The sequence below is a fragment of the Mustela lutreola genome, chromosome 5 (assembly GCF_030435805.1).
Source record: "Mustela lutreola isolate mMusLut2 chromosome 5, mMusLut2.pri, whole genome shotgun sequence".
NCBI classification, from domain to species: domain Eukaryota; kingdom Metazoa; phylum Chordata; class Mammalia; order Carnivora; family Mustelidae; genus Mustela; species Mustela lutreola.
This window is the reverse complement of record NC_081294.1, coordinates 102,713,210-102,738,309: the sequence shown is the minus strand read 5'-3', so window position 1 is coordinate 102,738,309 and position 25,100 is coordinate 102,713,210. Positions and strand designations below refer to the sequence as shown.

At 34.9% G+C, this 25,100-nt stretch overlaps 1 protein-coding gene across 5 annotated transcripts in view; it reads right to left on the bottom strand.

The window, feature by feature from the left end:
- POLK (DNA polymerase kappa) overlaps positions 1-25,100 on the bottom strand; it is a 67,978-nt gene that overhangs the window by 28,555 nt on the left and 14,323 nt on the right. For all 5 annotated transcript variants that reach the window (XM_059175263.1, XM_059175264.1, XM_059175262.1 and 2 more), the window contains 3 exons: positions 16,640-16,801; positions 9,826-9,945; positions 2,182-2,334 (listed from right to left, as the gene is read on the bottom strand). In XM_059175263.1, coding sequence (XP_059031246.1) covers positions 2,182-2,334; positions 9,826-9,945; positions 16,640-16,774 — 408 coding nt within the window. In that variant the 5' untranslated portion in view covers positions 16,775-16,801. The remainder of the gene's footprint in view (positions 1-2,181; positions 2,335-9,825; positions 9,946-16,639; positions 16,802-25,100) is intronic.

Below are 25,100 nucleotides of genomic sequence, written 5' to 3'. Positions count from 1 at the left end.
GTGAAGCCTAGGCATTATGAAGTCTGTAACTTCAGCCTTTGCTTCCTTGGGGATCCAACAACTATATAAAGGTCTTGGGTTAAATTGCTAAATGATGATGTACTATGCGGAGAGGGAAAAGCTCATCGGCTGGAAGCCATTCCAGCCACCTTGGCTGAAAGACCAAGTGTGTTAATAAAGCCATTTTGGATCCTCCAACCCCAGCTAAATAACTGTAGCCAACCCTTGGTAGAGTAAACATCCCCAGTGTGCTCTGCTCAAATTACAGAATCATAAGCAAACCACTAAGTACTTAAAGGGGTTTGTTATGCAGCAATAAATAACTGCTAAGGGTCTATGTTTTGACTATGAGTACTAACTTAGAATACTTTGAAGATCCATCAAATTATTCAAAAAAGAATTCTGGGGGCGCCTGGGTGGTTGAGTCTTCAGCCAAGCTCCATCCTAGGACCCCAGGATCATGACATGGAGCCCCACATCAGGCCCCCTGCTTGGCGGGGAGTCTGCTTCTCCCTTTCCCACTCCCCCTGCTTGTATTCCCTCTCTCCCTGTCTCTGTCTCTGTCAAATAAATCAATAAATAAAATCTCCCAAAAAAAAAAAAAAAAAAAACTCTGACTGTTATAGACTGAAATAATCAAACATATACCATCACTACCATTAATTTGTAAATACACTTTTATGAATTTAATAGAACAAAAGCAAATTTATTCCAAATCTCATTAGAAATGAAGTCTATTAGTTGAGTATACAAAAGGTGGTAATCTTTGTTTAAATATGGCAAATAATCATTCTGAATTTGGAAGTAATAATTTTTAGGAGGATATAATTCATAGGAAGAAAAATATTTTGCAGATCTAGCAGCGGGTTTAGCTTTAAAATATATACATATGTACACAAAGATAATTTCACATAAATATATGGTGGTATATATTCTTTTTGTTTGTTTTTAAAGATCTTATTGTTTTATTTGACAGAGAGACAGTGAGAGAGGGAACACAAGCACAGGAAGTGGGAGAGGGAGAAGTGGGCTTCCTGCAGAGCAGGGAGCCTAATGTGGTACTCCATCTCAGGACCCTGGGATCATGACCTGAGCCGAAGGCAGATGCTTAATGACTCAGCCACCCACGCGCCTGGTGATACATATTCTTAAGAAGATTAAATACATTTTTTCAAATATCAGCTGATGATTTGTAGGAAAGGGGAGTAGTCTTTCAGTAAAGATTTTTTGGAACCTGGATTGTTAGTTGCCAGCATACCTATGGGAGCAGAGATGATGAACAAATAGATAATAGTTTTATAATAAAATAGTAACTCAGTAGGAATTAGGTTTATAGCTGTCTAAAGCATTGGAAGGAGTTAGAAAGAGGGAAGAACTCTCCTTGTTTCTCTTATATGTTTTTTAATATCAAAATCCAACTATTCCAGGGGCCATTATTAGTTCCCCACACATTTTTAGCCACATATAGCAATCCTGGCCATCTTTTTACCTTTCGGTGGTGATAAGGAAGAGCAACATGGTAATCAGAAAAGCAAAGGTTCCAAATCATAAGGAAGAATTAATTACAGCAGTATTCTAATAAAATATACTACCCTAGAACTAAAGTTGGCAAAACTTTTCTGTAAATGTCCAGATAGTGATAGTAATTACTTTGAGCTTTGCAGATCATATAGTCTCTGTTGCAGCTACTCAACTCTGCTCTTTTAATACAACAAACAAATGGGTGTGACTGTGTTCCAATAAAATTTTATTTACAAAAAAAAGACTAGATTTGGCCTGCAAGCCATTGTTTGCAAACCTGCTTTAGGGTAACACTTCCTTTTCTTTCATCTCCAATTCCCTTTTTACTGAAACAGTTACTTAAGAAAAAATACAGCTTGCAATAGAAAGATATAATGTCACTCTACTACTCACCAGGCTTGTAACTTTGGGGAAGCTTTTAAGCACCTCTCTGAGTTAGTTTTTTGTCGTCAAATGGAAATAAAAATTTGTACCTCAAGAGATGTTGAAAGGATTCGGTAATTGAGCACATATAAAGCACAAAGGAAAATGCCCAGCAAACTTGTAGAGCTTACTAAAGGCTTCTCCTTTCGTGAACCACTAAGGCTTACTCAAATATGTTAAGGCTTACTCAAATATGTTATGAAATTTCCTTTTTGCCTTTGATCTTTACATACTTACCAACATACTCATTGATCCTACAGCAATGGGTTTATCCTTCAATTCTGGATTGTCCCTCATTTCTACAGCTGCATAGAAAGCATCCATGTCAATGTGTACTATAGTATTGTTCAGATCCCGGCTCTGTTCCAACTCCATTGCAAATCTGTCAACCTTAATTTTTAAAAAATTAACACATTTTGAATCAACATGCTATTGAAATAGCACCAGTCATAACATTAATCTCCCTTTTAGTAAGTATCTGTCTCTGCCTGTCTATCCACCCATCCATCCATCTACCCTACCACCCACTATCTATATATACTTGACTATTTTTTATGAAGTCTGATAATTTCTTCTATTTTCATTAAGACATGCAGTTAAGTCTCAAATATCATGCACTACCAACATGAATAAATTAACTGCTCCAACTGCTTGTATCAAATGATTCTGCTTTATAAATCTGAAGACCAACTTATTGTAAATAAAAGCTTCTGTTTAGGTAAAATAAACAACTCTCATTTGACTCATAACATTAACGTCAAAATAGAAACAAAGGATGTACAATGAAAGATTATATACCTCTTTGGCATATTATGTTTATGCTGAATAGTATCATAAAAGTGAATATACCAACCACAATGTAAACATTCCCTCTGTAGAACTGCCTTTATGGGGTTAAAATTTGGTATCCATTAGTCAATACAAATCAAAATCGAAAATTCAAGCTATAATTTATTCTTTCATGAAACACTTCAATTTATATGTCAAATATAACAGTGTAGAACCTTAATCTTTAAAGCACTTTTTTATCTCTCTAGTGAGAAAGCACTGGATTGATAAGAATAAAGGGAAATGAAAGGAAGTAAAAATAACCAAAGTAGGGCAGTAAGAAAAGGGTTTATGTAACAGACATACACATTTTCAAGTGTTCCTTTTTTTTTTTTTTTTTTTTTTTAAAGATTTTTTTTTTTATTTATTTATTTTGAGAGAGAGACAGTGAGAGAGAGCATGAACGAGGAGAAGGTCAGAGAGAGAAGCAGACTCCCCATGGAGCTGGGAGTCCGATGCGGGACTCGATCCTGGGACTCCAGGATCATGACCTGAGCCGAAGGCAGTCGTCCAACCAACTGAGCCACCCAGGCGTCCCTCAAGTGTTCCTTTTTTGTGGCCTCTACTCTAGAGGCTGAAGAAGCTAAATATGTTTCGCAGCTTTCCCTGGCTGGCTGTGTGACCATTTTGATCTATGATCACTTTGAATAAGTTGGAATACAGAAAGAGCACGGCAAAGTGGCTGGCACATGGTACAAGTTTAATGAATGTAATCTATGACTAAAGGATCAATGGACAGTGTAGAACAAAACAATAAAAAACAGAGGGGAAGAGAGCCAGATACATAAGCAAGTGGGGTGAGCTCTGGAATGAAAGCAATTTCCATTATGTGGCGATCTCTGTAGCAGTTTTTCTCAAAAATGGAGAGTTACAGGGGTATAATTTGGCCTTTTCTCTTTGTTGGACTTCAACCTTGCTTCCATTCTGCAAATTTTTTTTCATGGCCTTCCTTCTTAGCATTATAGTGGAACTAGCTTCCCACTACCTGCAGGTTAAGCCTGCAACATCTCTTTTAGAAATAATCACCCTGAATCCTATTTGTCTCCAGTAGCCACAGTGAGCTTCTAGAAGGTCTGCTCCTGTTTAGGCTGTAACTCATGAATAGCCTGGGGTGCTTGGTACTTTCTTCAGGCTGTTCCTCTGTCCACAATGTCCGTCTGAGTTCTTTCATAAAGTCTTAAAGGGTCAGCTAGATATCTCTCTATAGCTGAATTACATCTCTGTCCTCCATGCCACAGAATTCAATGTTCTTTACTTGTTTTCCTGCTCTTACTATGCACTTACTGTATTAGATACTAAGTTATGAGTTCCACCAGGAAAAGGACCTCATTTGCCTTCAAATTCTTTCCTTATCAGACAGAAAGAGGTGAGACTCGTAGAATATATATATTTTGGAGAAGGTTGTTCTCATGTAGTGAGACACCACTCTTAATAAATGGAACTTTTCAACACTACTCCAAACTATCATCCAGATTCAAAACAACTACTTCTTCCAGTACCTCAATTGTAAATTAGAGAATAGCACCCTGACATTAAAAAAAAACAAAAGATGTAAACAAATCATGGAGGCTAATGAAAACAAGGGTGGATTAAAAACTATTATATGTTAATCCAGAAAATATACCTAAAATATGAGTCAATTGAGAATAAGGGAGTAGCATTTGAAGTATCTTAACCCATAAATACTGGAAAGGAAAAAGATAATAAATAGAAAGCAAACCAAATGGAAAAAAGTTCTCCTTAGCCCATATAATAATTCTGTGACAGTTTCTTCAGCAATCTATTATCTTTTCTGTGCTTGAAGTGCAAGTACAGTTGCCAAAAGGAAACCTCCCCACTGAGTGACTCACACATTCCATTTTCCTCTACTCTCATTAGTCACTCTTGTCTAAACACTTTTTTCTCTGCATCTACCAAATGCACATCACCCTGCTTTTTTCAAATTCCTTCTACTGAAATCTTCATTAATGTTTTCCTTTCTTCCATTTTCCCTTCCAGATGACTTTCAAGTTCTGATCTGAGCCTCTAACATATATGTTATCCCTTTTGCCATGGTTCAGAACCATGGTTAAGAATAAGAGCTTCTTGTGGGTTTCAGCTCTGACACTTATTAGCTGCATGATAATGGGCAAGTTAACCCTCATTCTTACTTTGTTTCTAAATTTGGATGAAACCAACCCCCAAAGGTTAAAGAATTAAAAGGGGTACTCATGTAATGTAGTTACCCAGGGATATGGAAAGGGCTTAATTATATAACCTATAATTTTAGAAATAGAAGTGACATTTATTGAGTATATCATATGTGTTATACAACATGTTAAGTACTTCTTATGTTAACTCGTTTAGAGGTCAAAGTAATTCTGAGTTACTAATTATTATTCTCATTTTAGAGAGGAGAAAACTAAACCTCAGTAAGATGCAGTAATCTGTCTTAAGCCACACAGCTGGAAAATCTTAGCAGTAGACCTGTAAAGCAAGTTGCTCCAAAGGCTGTGCTCTTTCCATTATTTTATGATGCTTCCCTAAAATGGATCTTAAAAAGTCTTTAACACTCAAGTTCCAATAGTGTGTTTTATATCAACTTTATGTTTTATTTACCTTTTAAAAATCCCCTTTTTTATTACATTCAGGAGATTATTTCAGAAATACTGTTTTTTAGTTTCTTAACTTATAATTAGCCTAAAAATTATTCAGGAAAACTGAGTTCATAAAAACAATTGTTAAAGTGGTCAAGATGCACTGATTTGCTGCGTAGTTGGCATTTAATACAACATGGATGGTTGTCTATTCAATTTATGACCCCATGTTATAACAAGATGTTTTGGCAGCTATAAAAATGATTGCATCTTTAGCAAGTCTAATGAGGATAGGGCGGAGAGGAGAATAGGTTCTGAATAAACTGTGGGAGTTCATGCCGACAGAGGTTAGTTACCACATCTTGACTAGCAATAATAGTTCCTACCATCACAGTACACATAATAAAATCTATTATTTAGAAATTGTATGACTCTAGAATAGAATGCATTTCCCATGAAAACCTCTCTTTTTCTCAGATCTTTTTGATTCCTTGGAATTTCCTTAATCCTCTCCCATTTATACAGTTTCTTTTTTTTTTTTTTTTTTTTTTTTTAAAGATTTTATTTATTTATTTGACAGAGAGAAATTACAAGTACACTGAGAGGCAGGCAGAGAGAGAGAGAAGGAAGCAGGCTCCCTGCTGAGCAGAGAGCCGGATGCGGGACTCGATCCCAGGACCCTGAGATCATGACCTGAGCCGAAGGCAGCGGCTTAACCCACTGAGCCACCCAGGCGCCCTATACAGTTTCTTTTAAAGGAAGTTCAACAAATGAAACAATTTAACAATCAACATAGAACATATTTCCTGCCACTCCCTTTGCAAAAGATGTCAGAGAGTCTCCCCAGAAATAGTAAACTAAAATTGTAACAAAATGTGAAGATCTGTTATACAGTATAAGGTATTTTCTTTTTCTTTTTTTTTTTAAGATTTTATTTATTTATTTGACAGAGAGAAATCACAAGTAGATGGAGAGGCAGGCAGAGAGAGAAAAGGAAGCAGGCTCCCTGCCGAGCAGAGAGCCCGATGCGGGACTCGATCCCAGGACCCTGAGATCATGACCTGAGCCGAAGGCAGCGGCTTAACCCACTGAGCCACCCAGGCGCCCGTATAAGGTATTTTCTAATCCTTCAAATTATTAGTATATTTAAGGATATGAACTTTAAAAAGAGTCAATAGCAAAAAGTTATTTTATTGCATGATTCATATGCATTTTATCTTTAAAACTTTATTACAGATATTTGTGTAGATCAATAAAACTTACCAAAAAAGAAGTTCTAAAAATAAATTGCCAAGAATTAATATCAATTTAAAAACAATATTATAGACAGATGGGATATTATCTTGTTGAAATGATGCTCAAATTTATTTGAAAGAAACAACATATGAGAAAAAAATTTTTAAAGAATGATAGTGAAGGAGAATAATAAAGTATATTATTATCATTGAATAACTAAAATTGCATGGTACTGATATAGGAAAAGATTCAATTGAATAAGAGAGAGAATCCAGAAACGAATCCAAATACAATGAGAATTTCATATATGGGAGTACCTCACTTCAATTCAGTGGAGAAAGGACTCAAGAGTTGATAAATTCTGTTGGGACAAATGAATCACCATTTAGAAAAAAATGATACTATTAGGGAAAATGTAATATTCACCATTTAAGAAAAAAGTACTTAACACCTTACATTAAAACAAATTCTAGGTGGGCTTGGGTGGCTCCGTCAGTTAAGCCTCTGACTCTTGATTTCGGCTCAGGTCATGATCTCAGAGGCATGAGATTGAGCCCCATGTCTCAGTCTTTATGCTAGGCAGAGAGCCTGCTTAATATTCTCTCTCTCTCTCTCCCTCTATCCTTCACCCCTCCCCTCTCCCTCTCTTTACCTCTAAAACAAAACCAAAAACAAACTCAAAATGGACTAAAAACAAGCAAAATCTAGAAAAATACTAAAAGAACCTATAGGTTGCTTGTAAGGAATAATTTTCTATGCTTTCAATACAAAAGCCAAGAAAAAAAAAGTTTTTCAATACTGCTGTTTTGATTACATAAACATTTAAAACTGTATAGGAAAAAAAAACCCTGCATGATTAAAAGGCAAACAACATATTGGGGAAATATTTACAGCAAATGGCAGAGGAAAAAAATCTTTAATTTATAAGATGTATTAATCAAGAGAAGGATATATAAACTCCTCTAGAAATGCAGGCAGAGGATACTATTTTGGACTGCTTGTTGAACCCCCAAATCCATTCTCTTGTGCTTTCATAGTAATAGATTTATATCTGGGCATATGGCCACCCAGCTGGAAAATATTCTGTACAGCTTCTCCTGCAGTTAGGTGTGGCCATGAAACTTAAATTCTTGTCAAAAGAATGTGAGCTGATATAATATGTGCAACTTCTCTTTCACTTGTTGAATAACAAATTACTCGCCTTTCATTTTTTTTTTCCCCCTCGCTCTTTCTTCCTTACTGGGGGCTGAAATATAGACTAGAGATAATCCCATTCTGTCAATCCAGGTTAAGAATAAATAACACTTAGGGTTAGAACAACCCGAAGTAGAACCGGGGTCCCAAAATTACTATGGTGAGCAGAACCACCCAATCAGTTGAGACTACTTACTATTACATGAGAAAGAAATAAACTCTTATCTGATTTGAACCGTTGTATTTTGGAGTCTCTTGTGACAGTAACTTAGCCTATATATTAATAGAATAAAAAAGGCAATTCCAATAAGAATGAAATATTAATGGCTAATATGAGAGAACACATGCTTTCTCTTTTATTATCTAAGAAGGACACATTAAAATAACCATGGAATAATATTTGGACACTACAAGAAAAAACTAAGAGGCTGATAAAATCAATAAAATCTAGTTTTAAAAACAAGTATGTCGAAAATGTAAAACTGTAATCATCTTTGGTGAAAATAACAGGACAAGAGTGCAAACATACATAGATAAGAATAATTATCACAAGGTTATATATAAAACAAAAAACTGAAACCCTGGTGGGATAAGGTAAATAAATTCTGGTACCTCGATATAGTAGATCTAAATGACTAAAGCACAAAGAGAGCTTTAAAATGATGCACTAAATGATAATTCGAAAGACTGAGGCAAGTGATCTTTTGTCATGATTGCAGACCACTTAACACATAAGTTAAAAAAATTAGTTTACACTCTAGGAGAGTATATATTAAAAAAAGACACATAGTTTGATAAAAAAGACATAAAATTTATGATTTCTGAACTCTATCATGAGAAGAATTGCTGCAAAATATTAACATAGGATAGAATATTAACATAATTTTATCATTATTAATGGTCTAAAGTGCTTTGTTAAATTGAATCAAATTTTGATAGAGGGCAAAAACAGTCTTTTAAAAAAATATTGTATTTATCTATCTATTTGACAGAGATCACAAGCAGGCAGAGAGGTAGGAGGGGGGAGAGGGGTGGCGGGAAGCAGGGTGCCTGCTGAGCAGAGAACCCAATGCGGGGCTCAATCCCAGGGCCCGATGTGGGGCTCGATGTGGGGCTTGATCCCAGGGCCCTGGGATCATGGCCTGAGCGAAAGGCAGAGGCTTTAACCCACTGAGCCACCCAGGCACCCCTAAAAACTGTCTTTAAAAGTAAGCTTTATACCATGTAATATTACATGACAGATACAATTAGAAAGAAAGCCTATTGAAAGAGTAATATATGTATAACTAGGTTTATTGTTATTTATGATTGGAAATACACAACACATAATGGAAAATAATAAAATAAAAGTAAACTTTATTAAAAAAATAAAAAATAAAAGTAAACTTTAGTTTTACTAGCAGAAGCTTGACTACTTTGAGTTCTCCATCTACTATACAATGTCCTGCAGCTTTGCCCTACACAAACCTTCCTCCCAAAATAGTTTTAAATACCAAAGGAAACTCTTGAGTATTTATTTCCCAGGGATGGTGGAAAAGCCAAAAGCCTCCAAATTTTTAGAAGTCTGGTGTTTTATCTTAAAAATTCATGTACATTTGGCAATCCACTCTAGTTTCAGTACAACACAATTATGTTTTAAATTTCTAATTTAATTAGTTGACATGTTCTTCCAGATCATTTTTGTAAAATTGAAGAAAACATGCCACATTTAACCTGTGGCCTTTTTCTAGCTACAAAATATGTATATAATAAAAAAGAACCATAAGTTTTGGATTAAATACTAGCTCTGAAGCTAGGCAAGTTATTTACCCTAAGGCTCCATTTACTCTTCTGTATAATGGAGGTGACAATGCCTTGGTACCGGGTCTTGATATAAAAGAGTAGAGCAATATTTAACAAAGTATAAGCCTCTGTTAAATTTTATCCCTTACAATACAATGAACATTTACATATTACCTTGTTGTCAGTTATGACTTGACCATGATGCATTTTAACTATCAATTACTGTTTTACCAGTTTCCACTTTATTTAACAACTAAATTAATACCTGTAATTGTGCTTTCCTTAGCTGTTGGCTGGTAATTTGAGCTTTTTGTTGCATCATATTTTCAATTCGTTGGTTGACTTGCTTTTCTTTCTTGAGCTCATTTCCATAAAATTTGGACCCCTATGTAAGAAAAAAAAAAAGCATAAGAATAGAGTCAGATGGAAAGCATCACTGCCGTACAGACTAGAATTAGAATAACTGAATTCAAAACTTAGTACCACTACTTACTAGGAACTACTAACTAGGAACTTCCACTAAGTGGAACTTAGTACCACTACTTACTAGGAACTACTAACTAGGAACTACTAACTAGGAACTAGGGAATCCTAAAACTACTTAATCTTTCTATGTCTCAATTTCCTTGCCTGCAAAATGGTTTTATAGTTACCTAGAATTATTGAAGCTGTATTTATAAGGACAAACTCTTCAAGATGAGTATGGATATGTTACTCCAAAAATAACAATGTGTCCTAGACAGGATCCATGGGGCATATCCAAGGCCTTAGTCATTTGGGTCATCAGCTATCTCTTCACTTTTACTTAAAAAGTACTTAAGGGGCGCCTGCATGGCTTAGTCGGTTAAGCATCTGATGCTTGATTTCGGCTCAGGTCATGCTTTCAGGGTTGTGAAATAGAGCCCTGTGTTGGGTTCTGAGCTCGGCGTGGAGCCTGCTAAGATTCTCTCCCCTTACTCCCACCTTTTCTAAAAATAATAATAATAAAAAATTTTAAAAATAAAGGATTTAAAAAATTTTAACATTATCCATTAAAGAAAATGTAGACAATCATTCTTAGAAAATTACCTATCATCCCATCACTAAACATAACATCTAATTCTATCCACTTTTCAGGTTGATGGAAATTCAGATTATTTTTACATTACGGCTTCAATGAAAAATGCCGTAATGAACATCATATACACATTTTTACATGGACATGTTTTCACTTTCCATAGGTACCCAGGAGTGGAATCTCTGCATGCTAAACCTTTTGAGGAACTGCCAGAACTCTTTTCCAAAGTGGCTGAACCGTTTTACAATCCCATTAGTAATGTATGAAGGTTCCAGTTTTTCCATATCCTTGTCAACATTTGTTATTGTCTGTCTCATAGCCATTCTGGACTACAATAGTGTGAATGGCACCTCAATGTGGTTTTAATTTGCATTTCCCTGATGACTAATGATGCTGAACATCTTTTCATGTGCTTAAGAGCCATTTGTCTATTTATATCTTTTGCCCATTGTTTATTAGATTGTCTTATAAATAATTTGTAAGAATTCTCTGTATATTCTGGATGTAAATCCTTTATGAGATAAATATTTTGCAAATATTTTACACTAGTATGTTGCTTATCATTTTCTTTTTTAATTGTGTCTTTGAAGTGCAAAAGTTTTGAAATATGATGAGGTCTAACTTGTCAACTTTTTCTTTTATTGACGGCACTTCTGGTGTTGTACCTAAGAAATGCTTGTCTAGACAAAAAACATTTGTCTAACCAAATGTCTCAAAGATTTTCTCCTATCTTCTAGAAGTTTTTACCATGTGAGCTCTTACATTTCACTCAATTTTGAGTTCAATTTGTGTATAATAGGAACCGAGGGTCTCAGTTAATCTTTTTTGCATGTGGATATCCAGTTGTCCCAGGTTTATTTGCTGAACAGACTATTCTTCTGCCTTGGTTCTTTTGTCAAAAATCAATAAAGTATCAATACAAAGATTTACTTCTGGACTCTTAATTCTGCTCCATTGTTCAATATGTCTAAGCTTATGGCAGTACCACATTGTCTTGGTAACTATAGCTTTATAGTAAGTTCTAAAACAGGAAAGTCAAAGACCACCATGCTTTTCCTTTTCAAAACTATTTTATTTTATTTTTAAAGATTTTATTTATTTACTAGAGAGAGGGAGAGAGAGAGAGAGAAATCACAAGCAGGGAGAGCAGCAGATAAAGAGGGAGAGGCAAGCTTCCCATTTAGCAGGGAGCCCAATGCTTGATCCCAGGATTCTAGAACCATGACCCCAACGAAAGGCAGAGGCCTAACCAACTGAGCCACCCAGTTTGGGTGCTCCAGTTTGGACTATTTTACATGTTTTTCCATTTTCACATACATTTTAGGGTCTGTTAATCAATTTCTGCAGGGGAAAAAAAAGCCCCTGGAAATTGGATGGGGAATTACATTGAATCTGCAGATCAGTTGGGGAGAACTATCCTCTTAACAGTATTAAATCTTCTCATTCTTGAATATGTAATGTCTCTCCTTTTTTTTTAAAGATTTTATTTATTTATTTGACAGAGAGAGGCACAGCGAGAGAGGGAGGTAACACAAGCAGGGGGGTGGGAGAGGAAGAAACAGGTTTCCCGCTGAGCAAGGAGTCTGATGTGGGGCTAGATCCCAGGACTCATCCCAGGTGATACCGGTCTCATAGAATGAGTCTGTAAGCATTACATCCTTCTGTATTTTCTGGAAGGGCTTGTGGAATACTGGTATTATTTCTTCTTTATTTATTTATTTATTTATTTATCTATTTTTAAAGATTTTATTTATTTATTTGACAGGCAGAGATCACAAGTGGGCAGAGAGGCTGGCAGAGAGAGAGGAGGAAGCAGGCTCCCTGCTGAGCAGAGAGTCCGATGTGGGGCTCGATCCCAGGACCCTGGGATCACGACCTGAGCTGAAGGCAGAGGCTTCAACCCACTGAGCCACCCAGGCGCCCCTTATTTCTTCTTTAAATGTCAGATAAAATTCATCACTGAAGCCATTATGACTCAGTTTTTTGCTAGGGGAGTACAGAGAAGATTTTTAATTACTAAATTTATTTCCTTATTAAAGGTCTATTAAATTTTCCATATTTTCTTAAGTCAGTTTTAGAAAAATTATAAATTTCTTGAAATTTGTCTAATTTATTGGGATTTGTTTTAAAATACTCCAATCTCGAGAGGACTGAGTGGCTCAGTCGGTTAAGCGGCTGCCTTCGGCTCAGGTCATGATCCCAGGGTCCTGGGATTGAGTCCTGCGTGAGGTTCCTTGCTTGGTAGGGAGTCTGCTTCTCTCTCCACTTCTGCCTGCTGCTCTGCCTGCTTGTGCACTCTCTCTCTCTCTGACAAATAAATAAATAAAATCTTAAAAAAAGAAATAAATAAAATATTCCAATCTCTACCTCTAAAATTCAGTAGGGAGGGTAACATAGATAAAGCAATATTTACAAAAATGTTGATTAACTATTGATGCTGGGTGATTATTACCCAGGGATTCACATTAATATTCTAATTTTGTATATGTTTAAAATTTTCTAATAAAAGTTTTAAAGAAGTAAACTGCATTGTTGTGAAGCAGTAACAATTAGAAAATACCCATTAAAGAAGATATTTATGATGAACTTCCTATCCCACCACATTAGAGAAATAATATATTACATAAAATATATACTTTAATATATTAATATATAATTTATTTATATTAATTTAATATTACATTCTATATTTTAATAATATAAATAATTCAATATATTAATACATAAATATATGTAAGGCATATCATGTCAATCAGATGATATGTGTATACTATTCTATGATTCATATGTATATACAATTGAACCTTGAACATCATGGGTTTAAACCACTTATACATGGATTTTTTTCAATAAATATAGTGTAGTACTATAAATGTATTTTCTCTTCTAAGATTTCTTAATAATATTTTCTTTTCTCTAGCTTACTTTATTATAATATGTAATACATATAATATACACATTTTGTGTTAACCAACTGTTTATGTTACTGGTAAAGCTTCCAGTCAACAGTAGGCTATTAACAATTAATTTTGAGTCAAAAGTTGTACATGGGTTTCAACTGTGTGTGGGAGAGGGGAAGGGTAAGTGATCCCAACCTCCACACGGTTTATGTGGTAGAGCAAAGTTTTGAAAATATCTAAGATATTCTTGAAAAAGAACAAAGAGCAAAAAAGAACTTGACCTAGCTGTTATCAAGACTTATTATAAAGTACTGTAATTAAGATCATTTCATAAAGATATAAAAACAAATAACCCAGTAGAATAGAAGAAAGCACTACAGATCAGTAAGAAAAGGATGAACTATTTAATAAGTGTTACTGGAACACAGAGAAGAGAGAGGAAAGATAGGGAAATCTAGGGTCACTTAAATATTCTATTTAACATGAAAACTAACAGCATAGGTTTTATTTCTATTTTTAAGTTTTATGGTCAAAATTCCACAAAAGCCTCAAACAGAAACAGAGTAGTAAACAAATACATAAAACTATCACTGAGATTTCACAACTAATATTTTGCCCAATTTCCTTCATTGATTTTTTAACTGAACTGTTTTAAAGTAAATTACAGATATAATGACATTTAACTATTCTATACAGTATTTTATTATGTATCTTTTTAAAAAATATTTATTTATTTATTTGACAGAGATCACAAGTAGGCAGAGAGGCAGGCATGGGAAGGGGAAGCAGACTCCCTGCTGAGCAGAGATCCTGATGTGGGGCTTGATCCCAGGACCCTGGGATCATGACCTGAGCCTAAGGCAGAGGCTTAACCCACTGAGTCACCCAGGAGCCCCTATTTTATTATGTATCTTTAAAAGTAAGGTCATTGTTGGGCATCTGGGTGGTTGTTGGTTAAACTGATTTCAGCTCAGGTCATGATCTCAGGGTCCTGAGATCGATCCCCATGTTGGGCTCCAAGCCAGGCATGGAGCCAGCTTAGAGATTCTCTCTCTTTCCCTTCTTTCTGCCCCTCCCCACTGTTCGCCTGTGCTCTTTCTCTCCCCTGCCCAATTTTTTAAATTTAAAAAAATAAAAATAAGGCCATTTTGTAATCATCATAGCATTTACACAGCTAATAAAATTGACAGTAATTCCTTAAAACTATATAGTGTACCTCTCATATCCAAATTCCCTTAAATGTTCCAAAAATATTTGTTCAAACTAAGATCCAGAGTCCATATATTTTGTTTGCTTACTTCATCTCAATTCTTTACTTTTAAAATATATCTCTATGTTAAACACTTAAAATATTATTTTCCCCTCAACTTTTTACTTTGGAATTTCCAAATTTTCCAACAGCTGAAAGAACAGTAGACTAAACATCCATATGTCCTCTCCTAGATTCCTGCTACGTTTAGTTTCTCCCACTACTCCTAGATATAAGCACATACACACACTCCTATATGTGCACTTGCATAACATGCACACACACATACACACACAAACACACACACATACATGCTCTTCTTCCTCTTTTTGGCTAAATCATTTAAAAGTGAGTTGCTATGAATATCAGCATGCGTTTCTTAAGAATAAGGATATTCTCTTAAATTTTACACCTTTCTACATGGATAGTTCATAATATACAAATGAAACAAAAAAAATGTTAGAAGAACATTTAGGACCTTGGAGAAAAGCTTATGTAGTTGACTAATTCAAGTATGTATAAAAAAAGCAAACAAAATAATTTCTGCACAGGATAAAGTCCCATAAGCGAAGTCAAAAGATATACAATAATCTAATGGAAAACTGTGCAAAGGACAAGAAGAGACAGTTTTCTTTTTTTTTTTTTTTTTAAGATTTTATTTATTTATTTGACAGAGAGAGATCACAAGTAGGCAGAGAGGCAGGCAGAGAGAGAGGAGGAAGCAGGCTCCCTGCTGAGCAGAGAGCCCGATGCGGGACTCGATCCCAGGACCCTGAGATCATGACCCGAGCCGAAGGCAGCGGCTTAACCCACTGAGCCACCCAGGCGCCCCGAAGAGACAGTTTTCAAAAAAGGAAAATACAAGTGGCTTTTTAAATATATGAAAAGATGTGGGGCACCTGGGTGGCTCAGTGGGTTAAGCCGCTGCCTTTGGCTCAGGTCATGATCTCAGGGTCCTGGGATCTAGTCCCGCATCGGGCTCTCTGCTCTGCAGGGAGCCTGCTTCCTCCTCTCTCTCTCTCTGCCTGCCTCTCTGCCTACTTGTGGTCTCTCTCTGTCAAATAAATAAATAAAATCTTTAAAAAATATATATATATATGAAAAGATGTACTATCTCACTCTTCATAAAAGAAATGCAAATTAATGCTACACTACATTACTGAAGATTGGCAAATCCAAAAGCTTAGTTACACACTATCCTGGCACAGTTGCACCATGGTAATATACTGACATGTACTGGCAGTGAAACTTTGAATTGATACATCCATTATGGAAGGCAACTGGCCAAATCATAAAAATTGCACATATATATATCCTTTTTTGCTATCTGTATTTGGTAGGGTAATTCCGCTTCTAGAACCTCTCCTATTGTTTTACCTGCACACATATAATGTTATAAAATGCGAATTTATTCACTGTAGTATTGTTGGTAAAAACAAAAGACTAGAAATTACTTAACTGTTCATAATTAAACATTCTGACTGATTCAATAAATTTTGTTATATTCACACACGCAGGCATAAAAAAGAATGAACATTTTTACTTATATAGAAAGACCTCCAAGTTACATTAATTGAAACAAAAACAAAAAACAATTATAATATTCTCCTATTAAGAAAAAAGATGAAAAAAGAACATGTATGTTATTGTGCTTTTACATGCAATATTATGTGTAGGTGATGCAGAAAACTGGATGGCAAAAGCACAAGTAACAGAACCGAAGGGAGATTATTCCATACCCATTTGTTTTAATAAGATATATTAAAATGTTAAAAAGTATAATAAAAAAAATATTTAAAACTTACTGATTTTATTTTAAACAGAAAGCAAAAAGCTACCAAGTTAGTGATAGCAAAATAAACAAGAAACTTACTTTTGTGGCTTCCATTATAATTTTGTTAATCTTCTCTTTATCTAATCCTTCCATTCCGGCTTTATTATCATTAAGTCCCACTCTAAGCAGAAGATCATCTTTGTAATTTCCACTCTTTTCCTTGGTGTTATCCATGGTGTAAATTTAAAACTTTTCTATTATCTGAAAAAACATAAAAAATAAGCAGTGCTTTTTAAAGCATTCATGGTGAGGAAATGGGCACTTAAAAGTTAAAATGAGGGGCGCCTGGGTGGCTCAGTGGGTTAAAGCCTCTGTCTTCGCTCAGATCATGATCGCAGGGTCTGGGGATGACTCTCTGCTCAGCAGGGATCCTGCTTCCCTCCCTCTCTCTGTCTTCCTCTCTGCCTACTTGTGATCTCTGTCTGTCAAATAAATAAATAAAATCTTTTTTAAAATAAAGTTAAAATGATATAGAATCTGCCAAACAAGTAAAATATTTAAGAATTTTTAGCAATTGAGGAATTATTACTACTCAGATTTTTAAATTACTATCCCTAGACTATTGTACTTTCAGAGGGAATGATGGAATTAACATTTCCTGCAACTTTTTGCCCGCTACTATGCTTGGCACTTCACACTTGAACCTCACACAGTAACCCTGCCCTGAAAACTAAATTTCATTATCCCCAATATAGAGAGAAAAGAAACCTGAGTCTTAGAACATGTTTACTGATGCAAATTTTCTAATAAGAGACAATATCTGTGTTAAAATCCAGGCCTGAGTCCAAAGTTTGTGTTTTTCACATATTAACACACTGTATAGGAAATAAATACAAAATAACACTTCCTCTCCAAATCATGATAAGTTCAATAGCATTCATTACCCACTGTATACAGAGTTCCATGTTTTAAAGCAGTAGGAAAAAATACAGAAAAAGAAATCTGTTGACTTCTAGGACATTATTGCATTTTATACTGTTATGTGACTTCTGAAGTTAAGAAAAATCCTTTTGTATAATAATTCTTTAATATCTTTAAATAGTTCTTTATCATTTACTTTCCCATATTTAGCTTTTTAAAATATTTATAGTAACCATGCAAGACAGATTTGGTTATTCTCATTCTATGGAGATAGAAATTGGAGTTTCAAGAAGGTTAAGGGAATTGGCCATCCTAAGTCTGCTAATGAGCAAAAGAACTGGTGTGAATCCAAGTCTTCTTACTCCAAGCTAATACAGTTGCCATAACATCACAGCTGTCTCCAATTTGAGCCCACTTATGCTACGAAGAAATGACCAGGTGAACAGCTGCCATGCATCTAAGAATAAATTATGCCAGGGATTTATTTGCATGATTTAGAGAGGGCTCATTTATTCTGTTTATTCTCTGCTGTCTTAAGGATCTTTTCTTTTCCTTTTTTTTTTTTTTAGGTTGACATCCATCACCACACATATTTACACAATGTCTTTTCTTGTGATGAGAAGTTTTAAGATCTCTTCGCAACTTACAAATATATGATACAGTATTAACTATAGTCACCATCCAATACATTAAACCCCCATAATTTATTTATTTGATAGCTGGAAGTTTGTACCTTTTGACCACCTTTACCCATGCCACCTACCCCACCCCACCTCTAGTAATTACCAACTGTTCTCTGCATCTATGAGTTTAGGTTGTTGTTGTTGTTAGTTGATTCCACATACGAGATAAATAAATCAGAAGGTCGGGGGTAGGATCCAGATATCAGAATTTTTTAAGGCATGCTCAGGTTAGTCCAATGTGCCCATTACTATCTAAAGTTCTTGTGGCACCTGGGTGGCTCAGTGGGTTAAAGCCTCTGCCTTGATCTCAGGTTATGGTCCCAGGGTCCTCGGATCAAGCCCCGCATCAGGCTCTCTGCTCAGCAGGGAGCCTGCTTCCTCCTCTTTCTCTGCCTGCTTGTGATCTTTCTCTGTCAAATAAATAAATAAAAATCTTAAAGTTCTTAAATATTTTACTTGTTTGACAGATTCTGTATCATTGGTGCTATTATTTCCCAGTGTCCAAGAGAATATAGACTAGTTTTCTGTTTTTATCATTTGACTTTTCTCCCCAACTATCACATTCAGCCAAACAGCACCCTACATTTTGTGTTATGCTTTAGTAGCCCAATTACTTAACATTTTCTAATAAGACTGGTGAATGTAATTCATTCATATTTCCCCCAAACCAACACTACTGAAGAGTTAAGAGGCTGAATGCAGACATATTACATTTAAGTTGCCTTGTCTTTTATTTATTTTTAAAGATTTATTTATTTGAGAGAAAGAGAGCATGAGTGGGAGGGGCAGAAGGAGAGGAGAGATAATCTCTCCCAAGATAATCTCAGGCAGACTCTGTGCTCAGCACAGAGCCCATCTTGGGGCTCGATCTCATGACATGATGATCATGACTTAAATTGAAACCAAGGGTCAGACACTCAACTGACTGTGCCACCCAGGCTCCCCAAGCTGCCTTGTCCTTTAAATGATGAAATGTATGAAAGGGAAAGCAATATTTATTGAATGTGTATTATTTCATAAAGAATATATTGGCCCCAAAACTCTGAGAAGTATTGCTTTTGTTCCCAAATTAGATCAGAAGAACTGGGTTATTACCAGCAATGCTGGTACCAGTCAAAGTTGTGATAGGTAAAGTTAGTTTTCAGCTACCTTCCTGTCTTGTTGACGCTCAGTTACCACATCATTTATGTCTAGTTTCATGAGGATAAGTTAACTATCCTCTACATGTTAATGACTTCCAACTTTATAGCTGCAGTCCAAATGCCCATCTGGCATCCTAAATTTACCATGTCCAAAACCAGTCTTGTCATCTGCCTCCATCCCTCAAACCAGTTCCACTTGGATGCAGCCCTGAGCCTCATCTCAGTTCATGGCAACACCATTCCCTTCCAATTGCTCATGCAAATAACCTTGTCATCATTCTTGAGCTCCCTCTTTCTCACACACCCCACATCCAAATTGTCAGCAAATCCTATGAACTCTGATTTCAAAATATACTCTGAATTTAACCACTTGTGTACTGTCATTGTTTTCACTCTAGTCTGAATCACCATAATCTCTTGTCTGGATTAATGCAACAGACTCATATAGTCTGTTTCTGCCCTCCATATCTTCAGTTATCAACACAATGGCCCAACTGATTCTTCTAAATCACAAGCGGAGTCACACCACTCTTCGTTGAAAACTGTACAATGGCACACTAAACTTACTCCGGAATAAAAGCCAAAATCCCAACGGAATCTGGATTCCAATTACCTGTTACCTGTCTACCCTCTTAGCTAATACTCTTCCCCTTGCTCACTACTCTCCAGGCACACTGGTCTCTTCGCTGTTCCTCAAATCTGGTAGGCATGTTCTAACCTTGAACTCTCTCCTTTAGGGTTCTTCAGCTAGTTATTCTTTTGACTAAACTCCCTTCAAGTGTTTGCTTAAATGTTACCTTCTCAATGCGGATTTACCCTGACCTCCTTATTTAAATTGCAGCTTGAGTAATACCTCCCACCCCCCTCTTCCCAATGCCCCATGTTTTTATAGCCCTTATCATTTCCTAACATAGTAATAAACATAGGTTTACTTGTTATGCTTATCATCTATCTCTCCTGTGAATATGGAAGTTCCAACAGGGCAGGGAACATTGCTTTTTATTTGTTTTAACTGATATATCCCAAAAGCCTCAAACAGTACTTGGCAGAGAGTAGGTGCTCAATAATCTGCTGAATGACTGAACTCAGTTTATATAATTTTTTCGTTCTCTTATTCACATAGCAAGATTACACAGCTATATTAAAAGATTGTGACTAAAACTACTTTTCTAAAGTTAATAATTTTAAAATAATTTTAATATAATAAATAAATTTATATATAAATTTAATATAATAAATAATAAACTAATTTAAAAATACTTGTAGTTTTTCCTCATTTCAACATTAAATATGTAATAACAGGTATATGAGTTGATTTTATAAACTTTATTTTCCTAAGATATTTGATAGTTAAAATGATTAAAGCTTTTGGGAGTTATATTAAAATATAAGAGAATTTTGATTTTACATGTTAGAATGCTTGCTAAGTCCCATCAATACTCAAAAGATTCTAGCTCATATTTATTCTTTGGGAAATTAAATTGCCTTGTTTAATTTTTTTGATTTAATATTTTTCAATTATATCTAAATCTACTAAAAATTATTGGACAAAGTTAATAAAACATACTAAGTTTTAATATACTTGAATTCCTATGAGTTTGTTTTAGTACTATCATTTATGTCCCCATGGTGAGCCTGCTTTTGTTTTTATTGGTTAGTGTTTCGGTTATTTACAAATTTCTAGAATCTTTCATTAGCCTGGTTATCTCTGCTCTCCCCATTAGTTCTGACTTAATTTCTTTAGAAATCCATAAACTGAAATGGAGAGCTAGCTCCCAGCAGAGATGATCACATAATATTCACAAAAGTTGCACAAAAGGTTATCACAAAGTATTTTTCAGGGAAGTGAAATTTAATATTACTTTAAATGGCTTTGTGAGGGAAGTAATAATGTAAGTGCCTAGTGGCATCTGGGGTATAATAAACTCTCAATCAATAGTTAATTATTAAAGTTAAGCCAAATTTCCAGAGCTGTGAAAATCACTAGTCTGATTTTCCTTACTTCTCTCTCTTCAAGATACAGAAACTTGGAAGGAAAAAAAAATCGCTATAAGCATCCTCAAGAAAAAGCCAAAGTTCATGGATCACATGGACGAGTTTTGTTTTGCTCCCAATAAGGTATTTGTCCTATGATTATGAAAATGAAAATAAAACATTTTTATAGCTTGATACTACAAAGACAGTCTGTTTCACTTCAACTCAAAAGCACAAATGGTTACACAACGCAAAGGAAAGAACTTGCGTTCTTGTGGTTTAGTATATTGGTTTAAAAGCACATTTTCTCTGAAAATATTCAAATTCTACCCAGTCTCATTCTAACAGTAACTATTCAGGCTACCACTTAAAAAAATATAAGGCCAACCTTTGTTTTTGATGGTAGTAAGGATGGAAAATTAGATTTTTTTCAGCAGGAGTTCTGAGGAAGACGTTTTAGAGTGCTAGGATTTCTCCTACCTATAAAAAGCTCACAAAACTATGTAAACAATATCACAAGTGATTGGCACATTGACCAAAATAACCCGGAATTAATCTATCAGAAAATATGTAAAACACACTAAGGATAGTAAGAGAGATAAAGGAGAGAAGGTGGAGAGGAAAGGTGGGGGGAAAGAGGACAAGGAAAACTAAACTAAAAAAACTAAATTACAGTAAGGTCCTAGGTGGAGGCTTGCTTCCTATTTCTAACACACTATAAATAACCAAAACCAAAAATCCTTCCAGAAAAACCTGTATATTTCTTAAGGACAAATATTATTTTTTATCCTCTAAATGTTCAAATATTTAACATGTTTGTTTGAACAGATTAAACAGATTAAATAAAACTTCAGGCTGTGATTAAATGTTTTTACTATCTACATTTAAATGCTATGAATTAATATTATCCTAGTTTTAATTTCCCAGTTAATGCCTGACTAAAAATTTTTCATTTATTATTATAAAAATATTTTTAAATTTTTAAGAAAACAAAAATCACAACCCCAAAGTTTTAAGATTTTCTACGTCCCCCCCCCCTATTATTTTACACACACCTGTGTGACCACATGTACTCAAACTACATGCACAAAATTTTTATATGATAGGAATGAGGGCATGGATGCAACTTTGTATTTCTGGCTTTAGTTTTTAATATCTTTGCAAAATAAGATGTACAAAAAATTCAAAATTATTTCAGAATGAATTATTTGAAAGATTTTAAATGTATATGTATCACTGAGAGAAATAATAGAAATAATGTAACTCTACAGATCCCAAACCACAGGGATGTATGCTAAAAGCAAACACAAGTTTTCACCAAGGATATAAAGTTTTTGAGAGAACTATGTATATATTCTCTTTGATTGCCTTTTTCCTTCCTGAGCTTTCTATTCATTTAATTTATTCCAATGAAGAAGAATGGGATAGAAGGCTCTTAAAAAGCCTACACTCTATCTAAACCTAGAGACATATAAAATTCACTTTTATATAATAAATAATTGAAACTATCTGCTTCTTTAGTACAGAATGAAAAATATCCTGATGCAAAACACATTAATTAATATGTCAATTCAATGTAAATTCTCCAAAGCTCAGTGTGTTAAGTTTCTATGTTGATGATGAGTCACATATTTGGTAAAGTCTTCCAGAACCTTTAACAATGACGACTTTGTTTACACTCTGAAATAAGGGCACTCAGGATATTTAACAATTGTGAAAAATTAACTTTATGTCTTATAGAAGTTGACTATTTCCGAGAATGTTGATTCATTAACACGAAGGAAGTATACTGAGAGGTTCTTTCTTTGGGTATTATGTTCTTTCTTTGGGTATTATTAGATCAAGTCAGCAAAAATATTCACTTACATAGACTGATACTGTACAGACTAATGTTGTTTTAGTTGAGGTATACAGTAAAATACATAAATTTAAAGGGACAGTTGAAAACATATGTTTTTAGAAAAAGAGAAAAGGGTCCTCCTGTAGTTAGTTACCTTTTTGGTACTGATTTTTTTTTTTTAAGTTCTACAATCTCTAGTGTTACTTTTAATATAAAATTACATATGAAGCCAGGATAATAGGTGGGGTTATACTACTAATAGGAAATTGAGCTATTATAGTATTTATCACTATACTACATCCTACATTATTAGAAGAATAATATTTAATAATAAAGTTGTACATATTATTTTATTTTATTATCCTGGAAATGATGCTTTCAATTATCCCTCTGCTACACTGGTCTAGTGTTTTCTTGATATTGTTTATGATATTATTTCATGATCCAGTACTGCTGATTTCTTAGGTTTCCTATAGCTCTAATTAGTCTACCATAGGAGTTTATTTTTTTTAATTTATTTATTTTTGAAGATTTATTTATTCATTTGAGAGAGAGAGAGTGCACACATAGGCAAGAAGAGGGGTAGAGGGAGAGAATTCTCAAGCAGAGTGTGGAGCCCAAGGCAGAACTCCAACCCAGAACCCTGAGATCATGGTCTGAGCTCAAACCAAGAGTCAGATGCTAAACCAACTAAGCCACCCAGGTACCCATCAGAGTAAGAGTTTAAATTATATCCAGAATATTCCCCCAAATAATCTCTAGAGCTCTACTTTAGAACATGTACATTTTAAAAATGTAAATACATGCTAAATGTTTATATTAACAGATAATTTTAATCCCTTAATATAATCCCTTAATCTAAAAATGTACTTGTGTTATGTATATAATCTCACAGGTAAGCAAGATAAATCTCTACCTCTGGAGGACACCATAATTTTATTTATAAAAAGGAAAATGGGGGTGCCTGGGTGGCTCAATCATTAAACATCTGCCTTTGGCTCAGGTCGTGGTCCTGCGATCCTGGGATCAAGCCCCACATCAGGCTCCCTGCTTAGCAGGAAGCCTGCTTCTCCCTCTCCACTCCTCCTGCTTATGTTCCCTCTCTTGCTGTGTCTCTGTCAAATAAATAAATAAAATCTTTTAAAAAATAATAAAATAAAAAAGGAAAATGAATTCCATGCCGCAGTGTCCTGGAAATTTTTAAAAAAAATTTCTAATCTAGTAATTGTTGGAAATATTTTTCTCATCCCAACCAGAACTCAAAGGGTGAGGAGTCAAAGTAGATGCTGAAATCCATTTATTTCAGCAGAGATTACAACCATATAGCTTGTTACCTCCTTTACTCAAAGACCTGAAGCTAAGAATAATAGCAACCTAGTTTTGGGCTTTAAAATCTGGCTTCTCACTATATGATTACAATTTTTAAAAGATTAAAATATTCATCATTATCAAAGCTTTGTAAGAGCTTGAATTTCTCAGATTTCAGAATTTTAAACCATAATGGCTCTAGCATATTTGTAAGACCTCTTAAGTTAATATTTTTGCCAAAACCACTTACCTAATGCGTTTGGGGCTCCCTGCTCAGCGGGGAGTCTGCTTCTTCCTCTCCTCCCCATTTGTACTCTCTGTCACTACCTCTGTCTTTCTCACTCAAATAAATAAGATCTTAAAGAAAAGAATTACTCATTTCTATACTGCCAAATATACTAAGAAACATAATTTAACCCACAAATGAAATATGCATTTATTTTTATTTTTTTAAAAGGTTTTATTTATTTGACAGAGAGAGATCACAAGTAGGCAGAGAGGCAGGCAGAGAGAGGGGGAAGCAGGCTCCCCACTGAGCAGAAAGCCCGATGATGCCGGGCTTGATCCCAGGACTCTGAGATCATGACCTGAGCCAAAGGCAGAGGCTTAACCCGCTGAGCCACCCAGGCGCCCCATGCATTTCTTTAAAAAAAAACAAAACAACAATTTATTTATTTGAAAGAGAGACTGAT